Here is a 13,314-nt window from a genome sequence, read left to right as displayed (position 1 = left end):
AATAATTAAAATGAAACTTTTAAAAATATAAAGAATTAAAATAAAACTTTTAAAAGTATAAAGAATTAAATAAAACTCATGAAAATATAAAGAATTAAAATGAAAATTTTAAAATTTGATGTACTAAAGTAAAACAACACTAAAATATAATAGACTAAAATGAGTTTAGTTGACAAATATTAATTGTTAATTATTAATTTATATATTTATATATTTTTATCTATCAATTTTAATAGTAACGAACAAATAAATTTGTTTATCCTCTAAATCAATTAGAAAATCCAGTTTGTAAGATTTTTAACATAGTTATTATGAAAATAACATTTATTATATGATAGTGTAAGACTATTTTATATTTTTTTTTATATAAACACATTTTCTAACATAAGTTTTCTTAAAATATATTTATTTATGATTGATTTAATTTTGTTAAAAATTACATAATTATGATAGAAATTCAATAAGAAGCAATTTTACAACAAAAAAGTTGAATTTTTTTTTAAATTTGACTAATAATAAAGAATATATTTAATCGAGTATATTAGAAGACATATTGATAACATTTTTGTTTGCTTATTAAAAGGGTGACGATTGTGATGTTTGAGAAATTATTAAGTGGTTTGGTATTGTTAGTATTATAGTTTTATTTAATCTTCATAGTTAAACATTACTAGTATAAATTAAAAGAATTTAAATACATGGAGTATTACATAATAATAATAAAAATTGATGAAAATCATACTACATATTTAGTGTTATAGAACCACTAGCTGATAAGACAAAGCAAAGGAAATTACAAAATCTAAGGTGAAGTTGGTGGTTGGATTCAGTTCAGTGTATTTTACAAACTTTGTTGCTTGAGAATGAGATTGAGATGAAGAAAGAAAGAAAGAGGGGTGTGCAATGGAATTGCATGGACATGAAGTGTGGAAGCTGTGCATTGCTTTTTGCTTGTCTGGCAATAATAATTTATTTCATTGCAAGGAAGGAAAATAGGACACACTCACAACAGTACAAGAGTCATAGGCAGAGACATGTGTCTCTCTCACGGTACTACAGACTACTCTTCTTAGTTGTGGTTTAGGAAGAATCAAACAAGAGAGGGAGAGCTTGAATAACAGAACAATAACAAACTTTTGAATGGAAATTAAAATATCTGAAAAACTGATCATGCACGCTTAATCATAATTAGTTAACAACCCAACTATTATAGCTAATCTCTAATGCATTTTATAAACTTAACAAAATTGAACAATTATATTTGAATTACATTATTTTTAACATTTTTGTCCTTAGGTTTCCCCTTTTCCTTTCTATCAGTAGTGGCAAGTGGGAACGAACCCTTGTTTTGTCTCTATTACCCATCATCCATTTATCAAAATATATAAGATATCAATGCAAAAATAAGATATTTCCTCCCAAATATAATAATAAAATTAAAATTTATTCCCGCTAATTAAAAAATTAAGTTTTCAAATTAAGAAAGTATGTTTCAATTTGTGAAACTTGTGTGTACCAATTTACCAATTGTTTACATATTCTTATTTGTTTTGAAAATATGCTCTAATTTTTTAGTATTTAGACTGTTTATCAATTTAGTTTTCGGTTGGATCGATCAAATCGGTTGGTTCAGTTTTCAAATCATTGATATTCATTGACATCTCCTTAATTGTCAGAAAAATATTACACTCTACTATCCTAAAGAAAGATCAATGTAAATGTTAAAAAATAAAAATAAATTGCTTAAAAGACTTGAACTTATTACCACATGAACTAACCACTTGATGATTAAATTATAACAATTAATATTATTTTTAAATTTAAATTAAGTTATATTAATTACTGCAATTATTGATATGCTATTATTTTAGAATTTAAGTTATTATTGTTATTATAATTATACTATATATCATTTTTTAAAAGTAAATTATACTGCACCTTCAAAAAATATATATTTATATTCCTTAAAGTTTTTTATATTGCACATAATCTCATGCTTTTCAATATTTATAGCAATCTACAAGGCATAATTAATGTTTTGAAATTCTGTAAAAATAATAATATTTTTGAAAAAAATTCAAAAGAGTAAAGATAGGAATAGAAAAAGGAGTGTCGAAAATAATTTAATCAAATTTCAAGAGATGTCAATATAATTTATTCTGCATATTAAACACAATTTGATCGGTGATAGACTAAACACCCCTCCCACGTTTTATCTTGATTAACTGTGAAAATATTGTCTTCCATGCATTTATTTATTTATAATACGAACAAATTAGGACTTTTTCTTCCATAAGCATGTCTAATTCTTGGCATCAGTACCCTTTTGTTTTGATTTTATTATTTAATTTTATGTTGACATTTTTTACGACTTCTCGATCGACCCAAACCAAATTACGGAAAGTCAAGGAGACAAAAAAGGTTGGTATTCAACCAAAAAAGGTTGGTATTCAACCAGTAACATAATCTTCCTTAAAAAAAGTAGCATAACAACGTTTGAAAAATGCTGATAGGTGCCCGCAACCAAAGATTCTTTGGCTTTTGAACATCACTTGCGGAATGTAGGAAGAATTAAGAAGAAGGAAATAGGGTAAAAATAACATGGTTATCAAAGAAAAAAAAAAGAAAAAAAAACCATAATAATAATAAATAAGTATATTTTTAAACTATTAAAAATAGGATAATTAAGTAAGGAAATACATAAAAAAAATAGTTAAATTCTTTCTTAATATATTTAATTGGATAAACAATATATAATTATGTTAAATGATTATTTTATCCTTATAATTTAATAAATAAAATAAAATTAAAGTAACAACTGATGTACTTTAATCACTATCTCATTATTTATTTATTTTGTAAAATTGAAGAGATTAATTTGAAACTGGACGCAATCGTTTTCCTCCATTGCTCCACCATTCCAAACGCCACAAGACATGTTTTAAAATAGAAAACGCGTTATCACTTCCTTCTAATTCTCTCTTTCTATAACAAAGAGTTGATGATAATCTACATGTTTTTTTCAGCATTCACGGGAATTCCATTTAATCTTATTAGTCAAAGATACGGCTAATAATTAGATTTTAAATGAAAAAATGCATACTTTGTCAGTTCTTTGTATAGAAAATATGTCTCCACAAAAAGTCACATGTTCCTTTTTTTTTTGTTTGAAATTTATATGATGTTATGTTATATGACTATATCCAATTAACTATACAAAGATATCTTAATGACTAAATTTTTTTATATAAAAAATTTAGATGAATTGAATTTTAAGACTTATTAGGATTATAACAACCCTCAAAAGTTTAAAGAGTGCTTACAAATTACTTATCAATAAAATCCTCCAAGGCAACAAAAATTGAATTCACATTCTTTTGGAACATAATTCATTTCTTACCAACAAAAATTGAATTCACTTTTGACTAATAGATGTCAAGGAAATTTAACTAATTAATTAGAAATGAATTGATCACAAGCTAATAAGTAATAGCTAACTACAAATGAATTAATCAAAAAATAAAAGACTAAACTAAATTTAAACAAAAATAATAAAATGAAAGAGTAAAACTACAATTTAGCCTAAAACATACTCATGGCGATGACATAAGTCATTTTATAAAAAAAAAAATAGGAGTGGTTGGAGACGGCATTGACCCAACAAAAAAGGTGGAGGTTCAAATAAAAATAGGAAGAGTCACTGTCAATATTCAGTGTGAGCAAGTGGGAAGAGGCAAAGTCACAGCATGAGATATGTGACTTATTTATTAGGACACAAACCACCCCAAACAGCACCATTTCATAATTTTCATTAAAATAATGACCAGCCGCCGGCTTAATCCAACAATATTTCAATCATGTGACGACTAACTAACTCTATTTTCACATTACATCACGTTTGAGTTTTTGGTTTCTTATTCTAAGGCCTATTATTACACCTCTGTTTCCAACCTTAATTCTCTTATCAACCAGACCAGGTAGCCATTTTTCAATCTAAAAAACTATTGCCTGTTTTTTCTTATAAAACATTCTCATTTCTTACCTTGTTTCAGTTTCACTGAACATGTTTCTGTATTTGGTTTTTTTTGAAGTTTTAATCTTTTTGGATTCAACCAAAATCAAGATAAAATATAACGCAATTGGTTTTATTCTCCGAACCTTTTTTTTTGTGTGTGTTCAGTTATTTGTACGTGATAGAATTAGAGAGAAAGAGACAAACTGAGTTTTGTGTTTGATTCTTTGATTTGAAAATACCATGCATGCCGCTTTCCATTTTAAAAATTAAAAACAAGGTCTAATTTTCAATTGGGTGTCCATGCCTGTACATGGCTGTGTCTCTTAAATAGTCTGAGCTATAAATGTACACAGATTGCATTTTGCTTATGTTAGAATGTTATATTATGCAGATTGCAGAGTATAGCGGCAACATACCAGGATCATTATGACTTGTGGCTGCTTTGGAGCCAAATCGATAAAGGCAAAACGCCCTTCTTATGTTCCTGGTGAAATTGATGGTGAGGATTTGGTGGTTACTTATATTTTGCAATTTCATTATCATTTATGCGCGGTAAAATTGTATATTAATTGGTTTCAATGGTTAGCAGCACATACACGTGTGTGTACCATGTTAGTGGTTTTGTGGTCAGCGGTTTTTAACTGGAAATATCTTTTCCTAGAATTCCTTGCTGGCCATTTTTTTTTTCATTTTTCTTTCCATTTATATACATATATTTTCTCATGCTTTTATTCTTTTGTTGTGCAGGCTATCCGCTAGATAATGTCAGGCAATTTTCTGATAAAGAACTGAGATTGGCAACTGATAATTATAATCCAAACAATAAGATAGGACGAGGAGGTTTTGGAACTGTTTACCAGGTATTCAGGTTACAGATGCTAATATAAGTTTCATCCATGGACTTGATATGAATGCTAGCCACTTGAACTTCAAATTCTTCAGAGCACAGAGGGGTTTATTCTGCGTGTTATTGCAGTTTGCAGTATCTTTCTCTATCTCTTCCTCTTTCTCCTGCTGTTGAATATCACTTTTAAGAGTCAAAATGTGAAGTACAAGCCAATTTTAGACCAGCTAGGATTCCACACTTTGCAATGGAAAAAACATCAATACATTGTTTTTGGGCTATAAATAATATCGTTACACTCACACTCTTTTTTTTTGTTCTTGGCTTTCATCATTAGGATCCTTGGCGACTGTCCAAAACTATATACATACGGCATTCTAGTGCTTATATATCCAAAACTATATACAATAGGTTAATTCTTTCCCAAAATAAAACAGGATAAACTCAAATTTAATTCTCTTATGCATGCACGCCATAAAAATAAAGAATTCAATTTGAGGTGCTTTGTTCAGCATGTTAAAATATTTCCTATGCCCTTGGCCAAATGACATCCAGCCATAATCATCCTGTTGGCAATGTATGTATGTCTCCAAAATCATGTCAATTTGATTGATAATGCAGATCTAAACCACACTGTAATTTCTTGTTGGTAATTTCTGCTTGGATACGTATCAAGTGTCCCAAACGGAGATCCAAAACACACTGTAAGACTTACCAGATCTAAACCACCTGAATTTTCTTAGGCAAGTTAAAGAGCTCTTCTGATCTGTGTGAAGGGAATGCTACAATGTTGTACTTGAACAACATAAATATTACTTTAGGACACTGTATATGCGTTAAGTTATTCAAGGTGCCAAGAAATTGCATCATATTTTATCATTTTATTCTCTTATTGACGTTGAGCCATTCTAAATACTCATGTGACAATTTTGCTAGGGAACATTAAGAGATGGAAGGCATATAGCAGTGAAGACTCTCTCAGTTTGGTCAAAGCAGGGAGTTCGCGAATTTTTGACTGAAATTAAAACTTTGTCAAATGTTGAACATCCAAACCTTGTTGAATTGATTGGATTCTGCATTCAAGGACCTAGCCGTACATTAGTCTATGAGTATGTGGAAAATGGAAGCCTTAATAGTGCCCTACTTGGTAAATATGCCAAATGCTTGGTGTAAATTATGAAATCACAAATTAAATCCATATACGGATGAGAGATTGAAACACGCATGTAACTTTTCTTTCCTTTTTCCATCCTTTTTTAGGCACAAGGAATGAAAACATGAAACTAGACTGGAGAAAAAGATCTGCTATTTGTCTTGGTACTGCTAAGGGTCTTGCATTTCTTCATGAAGAACTTTCACCACCTATTGTACACAGAGACATCAAAGCTAGTAATGTACTACTTGACAGAGATTTCAATCCCAAAATAGGTGATTTTGGGCTGGCTAAATTATTTCCAGATGACATCACTCACATTAGCACAAGAATTGCTGGAACAACGTATGTTATATTTCAGCTTTTTAGTTTTTATGTTTTTGCATATGCCATAGTTTGTTTGTTGCCCCAATTCTTTATATCTATAGTTACCGGATTAGGTATGCTCCGATTTTTTTGTTTGGAAAACAGTGATGTTTGAAGTTACCTATTTGTCTATAATTATTTGCATTTCAAAATTTGGTCAATTTATACTTGGACTATGGATTATGAAACTTACTAATACTATATCCTGCTTTGATTTTAATCTATACAGTGGTTACTTAGCACCAGAATATGCATTAGGTGGCCAGTTAACCAAGAAGGCTGATATATACAGCTTTGGGGTTCTTATACTTGAAATAATTAGTGGCAGAAGCAGTGCCAGAAGGACAAACGGGGGAGGATCACACAAATTCCTCTTGGAATGGGTACCTAATCATAGTTTCCTTTCCTCTATTTATGAGTTACCTCGCAACATTTTACATTTTATGTTTTGTAAAGTATCCAAGTTAATATTATTGAGCCTATGAAATCCTAACATATCCTTATTATTCACTACCATTTGTTAATTTATTGATTATCTCTCCACTCCACTTGTTTCTGAACTGCTCTTTCCATTAGCTACCTTGTTCCATGTACCATAATACATTCCTATGTTTTTCTTGAACCAAACATTTGCAAGATAGGGTTAACAGTACTTTTAGTCCTTGGAAAATAGGTCATCTTTAGTTTTAGTCTCCAAAATTTAGAATAACAGAAGTTTTCGTCAGTGCATTTTTTAAATACTCAAATTTTAGTTCCTAAATCTAACATTGCAGCGGGCAAAAACTTATGCTTTTAAGAACTAAAGTTTGGATACTTCAAAAATACAAAGATGAAAATGTAATGATTTTAAAAATCAGGAACTAAAACCAAAGACGACCCATTTTTTTAAGGGACTAAAAACATGCTTAACCCGTAAGATATGTTGTTTGTTATTCTAAGTGTGGAACTTTGGAGTGGACTTAATGATCATTATTTGGTCTAACAGGCCTGGCAACTTTATGAAGAGAGGAAATTGTTGGAGTTTGTAGATCAAGACATGGAAGAATTTCCTGAGGAAGAGGTAATTAGGTACATGAAGGTTGCTCTTTTCTGCACACAGTCAGCAGCAAATAGAAGGCCTTTGATGATACAAGTTGTTGATATGCTATCCAAGGCAATCCAACTCAATGAGAAAGAACTTACAGCACCAGGATTCTTCACAAATGAAGGAGAATCCTCTAGAAATAACTCAAACCCTGTCTCTTCATTTATTACTATTACTCAAGTGACCCCACGGTAATGTGAATTGCAGGGTTGCAAATGGAATAAAAAAGTAATGTTTGTTTTTTAAAAGATTATTTGATAGCCGTCTATTATTTTTGTTTCGATTTTTTTTTCAGAATATAATATAACATGGCTTGAAAGCAATTTCGTGCACTAGTGCATGTTGAAACCAGTAGAGAATGCCTTTTACATTTATCTTAAATTAGTTTTGTTGATTATGGTAGGAAATTGGGGAGCAGACGCTGCTTGTCTCACGTGTCTTGGTAATAAATGCAATAGTAACACGACTTTGACTTTATCTTTTTTAAAGTGAGAAAATATGTAAAATAATGAGAAAAATGCATTTATTGTTAATTTAAAATAAATTACACTTAATTGTATTTTGATTTAAATCAATGGTAGACAAGACACATTCTCCCCTTTCACTTTTTATCTTCTTTGCATGTATCAATATATTTCACATTCATGCAATAGATATTAAGTTATGGGGAAAAAAATGATAGAGATTATTTTAAAATAAATAAAAATTTATAGAGACTAAAATTAATCTTTTTTTAAAGAACTAAAACTAAATTAAGTTAAGGTTAAAATTATATTTTATCTTACAAATGAAACCAACATTAAGTACATACAATGGAAATTTAAACACCTAAAAAATTTTAAACATATTAAAAAAACTTCAAGTCCCACGATAATTAGAAATAAAAAAAAATATATATATATAATTAAAAGACAACTTTCAACCTATAGACTAACTTTTAAGGTTAAATTAGACTCAAATTCACATTCTAAGATGATATTAAAGTTTATCTTAAAAAAAATAGTCCCACATTGACTAGAAATAAAATAAAAATAAAAATATATATATACATATATATATATATATATATATATATACATATATATAAGCGGAAAACAACTTTCATCCTATGAGTTATGAGTTAACTTTTGAAGTTGAGTTCACTCTATTCTAAGAGTTTTTTAAACCCATTATCATTGAATCTCCACGTCATAATTGTTAATAATGAATTTAATTCATACAAAACCTTAAAGTTGGTAATAAAATGCCAACCAATAAGCATTAGAAACTAATAGCCAGGGCAAAAAGATTCATTAAAGACTGCAGGTGGAGAAAGGGGAGGCAGAAGAAAGATTGAGGGGGAACTGAAGTATGATAGACAAAATCATGCAGCAGGCTGCTCCTCAGTGGCAGGAGCTTCTTTCTGGGGTTCTTCTGAGGAGCCATTAGAGGTGGCATCCTTTGGTTGTGAACCAGGTGCACCTTCTGCTGCAGACCCAGTTGCTTTTGATGCTGCTTTCTCTTTTCCATCCTTACTGTCCTTACCGTCTTTGGCGTCTTTAGCAGGAGCAGGTGGTGGAGGAATCATGTGAGGTGGTGGTGTATGCTTCAGCTTTAACAGTATTTGCCGCAACCTAGACAGATCCGTGGGTTTGCCAGGCTTCGGGCCTTGGATGACCGTAATTGATGGCTTCTTGTCCTGATCCTTTTTGCTTCTTTTCTTTTCAATGTTGGGAACCTCACGAGGAATGAGCTCTGCAATTGTTTTCCAATAAGCTTTGTCTGCCTCTTTGTGAAACTTCTCTTGATTAGCCAAGAATAACTGCTCCACAAACAAATTTCATTTTCTACAATTAAGGGAACAGGGAAAAAAAAAATACATACATATATATATATATATATCTTGCGAAAGATGATGTCATGATGCAAGTAAAACTTGCCTTCTCTCTTTCTCTATTTTGAACCTTGTTAGTCTCAACATTAAGCTTCCTCTTCTCATAGAAAGCCACCTTATACTCCTCAGCTTCTTCAATAATCTTCAATCTCATTTCTTTTTCCCTTTTCTCCTTCTCCTCTAGCTGAATGGCATTCTGACTGCACAAAGAAAGCCGAAGGCATCTTTTTTATGACAACTGATTTCAGCGAACTTGCAATAGATCTTAATCTTTATTGGTCCAAGATGAGAAATTAAGAAAATGATTGTTCTTTCATCAAGTTCACAACTAAGTTTGCCTCTGATAACTATATAAACAGGAGATTTAGATTAAAAAAAACTTCGTACCCCATTGCCCGGAGGCTCTTCGCTATGCGAAGGTATGGGGGAGGGATGTTGTAAGCAGCCTTACCCTTGCATATGCAAAGAGGCTGTTTCCGGATTCGAACCCATGACCAACAAATCACCAAGGCACAACTTTACCGCTGCACCAGGGCTCGCCCTCAAACAGGAGATTTAGATTAATCACACTAAATTTTTGGATAAAATTTATTAATGATATTAACATTATTAATGTGAAATAAACATATTATCCTAAGACGTTATTAAATACAAACTAAATAATTTATACTACACATAAATCTCAAAAACAAACGAAAAAATTAAAGAAATTCATGATAAATAAATCAAAATTTATGCAAACAATCACCATCAATCTAGGAGCTTACAATAACAATACAGTAATGAAGACAAAAGAAAATGAAAGATGATTGTAAAATTAATAGAAAAAACAAATTAAATAAAAATTAGCAGAATGCGAAGTGGGAAATCTACGGGAAGAAAAAAGAATGAAGCATGAGGAAAAAAAAAATAGCCATGTAAAGTGTGAAGGAACATGGATAAAGAATGGAGAAGGGCAAGGAAGGCAAATTTTTGAAGAGAAAGACATTTTTATGTGGAATGATCAAGGAAGAAGGGTTTCAAATCCTATTGTGTTTTTGAAGCAAAAAATGCATTAGAAAATGGGGGAAAATCACAATTTGACAAAAATAAATAAATAACATTGTACCAGGGGTAAAAATGAGTTTTTATGGTAGCCCTGCCATAACACACAAAATACTGTTATTTTCGTCACTACCACAATGACTGCTATTGAAAACTGCTCTGCTATTTGAATCCCACAGCAACCTAGGGCTACTCCACTACTCTGCTATAGCACACCATTGACTAGTATGAGAACAACCATTGAATGAGAGAAGAGAACATTGTAGAACCTTATAAATCAAGGAGGGAAATTTCACCTGTCTCTTAAAATAATGTAGAACAAACAGGTTATTCAGGGTAAGCAAAAACATTAACTCGGTAGGAATACGTTTCAGGGGGTACGGGGACCTGATAGTCCAATATCAATTACTCCCAAAAGCACATGGAGGATGAAAGAGAAAAGGAGATAAAAATTCGGCCATCGGGATCTATTTAAGAAGCACACTAAATTAAATTGTATAAAGCATACTTTCCATAGCACACACTCACAAAAATCCAAGATCAGGAGGATCTGATGCAATCCTCTTCAAGATTTATCATAGTTCAAGTTCTTTGTAAACTGCTTGCCTGATCTAAAGCCCAACAAGGGTTAACTTGAGTTTGATCAATTGATCATCTCATTCCATAGGACACGGGGTCAAACGATAATTATTGTTTGGCCAACATCTAATAAAATTAACCGAGCACACAGACAAACCCTAGAAATCATCAAATCTGCACGGGGAATGAAATTCAGCTTGAACCGCTGCCTTAAGTTAAATGTTTTTCGCACCATGCAATTTACCCTAAAAAATACCTCACCGCACAATAATTGTAACTATAGAAATTCAACATCCATGAGTGAAAAATCAATCACCCCCTCCCTTATTATTCTCCAAACTTACTCCATCCAAACATAGCCTTACAATTAGTGCATATACTAAATCAATTCCTCCCTACTCCCTAGCATACAAACACAGATACACTAAATCTCCACGGAATATCACATATGCATATCTTACCACAGCTCAACTAACTGCTTCAAGTGAAATCGTATTAACCTATGTTCATCAATTCGTTTTCTACAATTAAGATCATCAAGCTTTCCCACCCCCGATTCATAATCCTAACTAATTACTAGCAACCTAGAGAAACTTCGCTAGCAAACTTCTGGATTATAGCAAAATCATCACAGATCTAAGCAGATTCAAGCGAGATCCAAAGAATTCACGATCGGAAGAGAAATTGCAAACAACCCCTCACCGGCGCCACTCGCGAAGAGCGTAACCTTCCTCGGGCTCCATTTCCGTAGGAGGCGGAAGCACCGGACCATCGGAGATAAAAACGCCGTCGCCGTCGCCTTGGCCATAGCCGTTTCCGTTTTCGTTTCCGTTCTCTACGGTGGCCGATTCGAAGGGAGACTGAGAGTAAGCGGGATTCGGATCAGTGAAGCCGTAGATCTCCGGCGACGCGGCGGCGGAGTGGTCGACGGCGACATCGCCGTCGGCGGAGAATCCTCCGGTGAAGGAGGAGTAGCCGCCGTAACCGGAGAAGTTGTCCTCGTCTTCGTCGTGGTGGTGAGTGGAAGAAGAGTTGACGTTCAAGTCGTCGGCGAAGGCATCGAAGGAAGACATGTCTGCGACTGCGAGTTTCTCTCTCTAGAAATGGGTTTCTCTCTCTTCTGCGAAAGCAAATGATGGGAACACTTTTGCTTTGCTTTGACTGGGGTTGAGCGGTGCCTCTAAACTTGTTTGGACTTTTTAAATACTTAACGGTGAATAATACAAAACAAAAACTGAAAATTCATATTTGTTTTCTTTTGACAGAACTGAAAAATGAAAATTCATCTATAATCTATAAATAAATATAAAATTATACTATAATATATGTGACAAAAATTAAATAATCTAAGTTTGATTCGTTCTTCGTGTAGTGTTTTTATATTAAAATAACGAAAAAATGTTCGAAGTTTTATGTAAAATCTTAGCAGTTGCTAATGTTTATGCATATGGAAAATATATTACTTGAATATTTATTTTTGTAGTTTCATTGTATCTTAAAATATTGGTTTTAAAAATAAATATTCTGAGAAGATAAATAGGAGCTAATATTATTACAATCATTTTTAAAATGCCTTTTACCATATATAATTAAGCTAATTAAATACTCTCGATATCTATTTTGTAAAAACAAATGCATTTAAATGAATGATTAACTTGAAGAATAATTTTAAAAATAGAAAAGATAATTAAAAGTTTGACCGTGAAAGTTTTTAAATGTTGATATGGATTGTGCAGTAAAATTCATTTTTTTATTTAGACAGTATTAATTATATAAATAAATCATTTTTTACGAAAATCATACACTTTTTTATTGATAATACTTTTATTATTTTACAAAAAAAAAGCCTCAAGACGTAAAACACTTTATAAGTAATGATATTTTCGAAACAAATACTATTATTTTAGGAGCTTTAAAAATGCAGTTTCATTACTCAAAAACAAAAACAAAAACCATTTTTAATGTTAGATTTTACGCTTGCAATAGAAAAATTTTGTGCGTATTCTTTTAATTTTTACACAGAATCTTAAATGTCAACAATTAATTTAGAACGTCAAAGTATTAGTATTTGGTAACAATAAATGACGGCTGACAAATGTTTAATATGGTCGATCGAGCTTGGCGGTGTCCTTGAGAAATTCAACCACGTGACTTTTAAAATATAAAGAAGTATTCTCGTTTGCAATAGAATCTTATGAAATAGTAAAAGTGTTCCATTAATTAGTGTTAATTAGTTTGAAGGGTAGTTTAAGGAGTATTTATTTTTTAAGTAAAGATGTTTATATTATTTTTTTAGCGTGATTTTCCGCCCCTTATTCAAGAATCAAGACCAAATAAAGTATTTCAAAAAGCAATC

At 31.4% G+C, this 13,314-nt stretch overlaps 2 protein-coding genes across 4 annotated transcripts; one reads left to right on the top strand and one right to left on the bottom strand.

Annotated features, from left to right (window-relative positions):
- The first annotated feature begins 3,848 nt into the window (after positions 1-3,848).
- Positions 3,849-7,816, top strand: LOC114386865 (putative serine/threonine-protein kinase). 3 transcript variants are annotated; one of them, XM_028346924.1, is made up of 7 exons: positions 3,849-3,977; positions 4,407-4,514; positions 4,763-4,875; positions 5,796-6,006; positions 6,120-6,357; positions 6,608-6,761; positions 7,364-7,816. In XM_028346924.1, the coding sequence occupies exons 2-7, from the start codon at positions 4,442-4,444 to the stop codon at positions 7,655-7,657; spliced, it is 1,083 nt and encodes a 360-aa protein (XP_028202725.1). In that variant the 5' UTR covers positions 3,849-3,977; positions 4,407-4,441; the 3' UTR covers positions 7,658-7,816. The 3 variants fall into 3 exon arrangements, with proteins under 3 accessions (XP_028202725.1, XP_028202724.1, XP_028202726.1); XM_028346923.1 differs by lacking the exon at positions 3,849-3,977 and having other exon boundaries at positions 4,167-4,514; XM_028346925.1 differs by lacking the exons at positions 3,849-3,977; positions 4,407-4,514; positions 4,763-4,875 and adding an exon at positions 4,882-5,709.
- Positions 7,817-8,578: 762 nt separating this feature from the next.
- LOC114387659 (clathrin light chain 1-like) lies at positions 8,579-12,147 on the bottom strand. The gene is made up of 3 exons (XM_028347864.1): positions 11,661-12,147; positions 9,382-9,535; positions 8,579-9,263 (listed from the first exon to the last, which is right to left on the bottom strand). Exons 1-3 carry the CDS (start codon positions 12,029-12,031, stop codon positions 8,826-8,828), a joined length of 963 nt encoding a protein of 320 aa, XP_028203665.1. The 5' UTR covers positions 12,032-12,147; the 3' UTR covers positions 8,579-8,825.
- Between the last annotated feature and the right edge of the window lie 1,167 nt (positions 12,148-13,314).

The sequence above is a fragment of the Glycine soja genome, chromosome 15, assembly GCF_004193775.1.
Source record: "Glycine soja cultivar W05 chromosome 15, ASM419377v2, whole genome shotgun sequence".
Taxonomy (NCBI): domain Eukaryota; kingdom Viridiplantae; phylum Streptophyta; class Magnoliopsida; order Fabales; family Fabaceae; genus Glycine; species Glycine soja.
The sequence above is the reverse complement of the archived record's forward strand: the minus strand, read 5'-3'. Positions and strand labels throughout refer to the sequence as shown.

What these genes read in the sequence shown, in the direction of transcription:
- LOC114386865 (XM_028346924.1), top strand. Translation starts at nt 4,442, where the DNA reads ATGACTTGTGGCTGCTTTGGAGCCAAATCGATAAAGGCAAAACGCCCT. An exon ending in GTTTTGGAACTGTTTACCAG is followed by an intron (nt 4,876 to 5,795) that starts GTATTCAGGTTA and finishes CAATTTTGCTAG; the next exon opens with GGAACATTAAGAGATGGAAG. An exon ending in ACAAATTCCTCTTGGAATGG is followed by an intron (nt 6,762 to 7,363) that starts GTACCTAATCAT and finishes TTGGTCTAACAG; the next exon opens with GCCTGGCAACTTTATGAAGA.
- LOC114387659 (XM_028347864.1), bottom strand. Translation starts at nt 12,031, where the DNA reads ATGTCTTCCTTCGATGCCTTCGCCGACGACTTGAACGTCAACTCTTCT. An exon ending in GCTCTTCGCGAGTGGCGCCG is followed by an intron (nt 9,536 to 11,660) that starts GTGAGGGGTTGT and finishes TTCTTTGTGCAG; the next exon opens with TCAGAATGCCATTCAGCTAG. An exon ending in AAAATAGAGAAAGAGAGAAG is followed by an intron (nt 9,264 to 9,381) that starts GCAAGTTTTACT and finishes TTTGTGGAGCAG; the next exon opens with TTATTCTTGGCTAATCAAGA.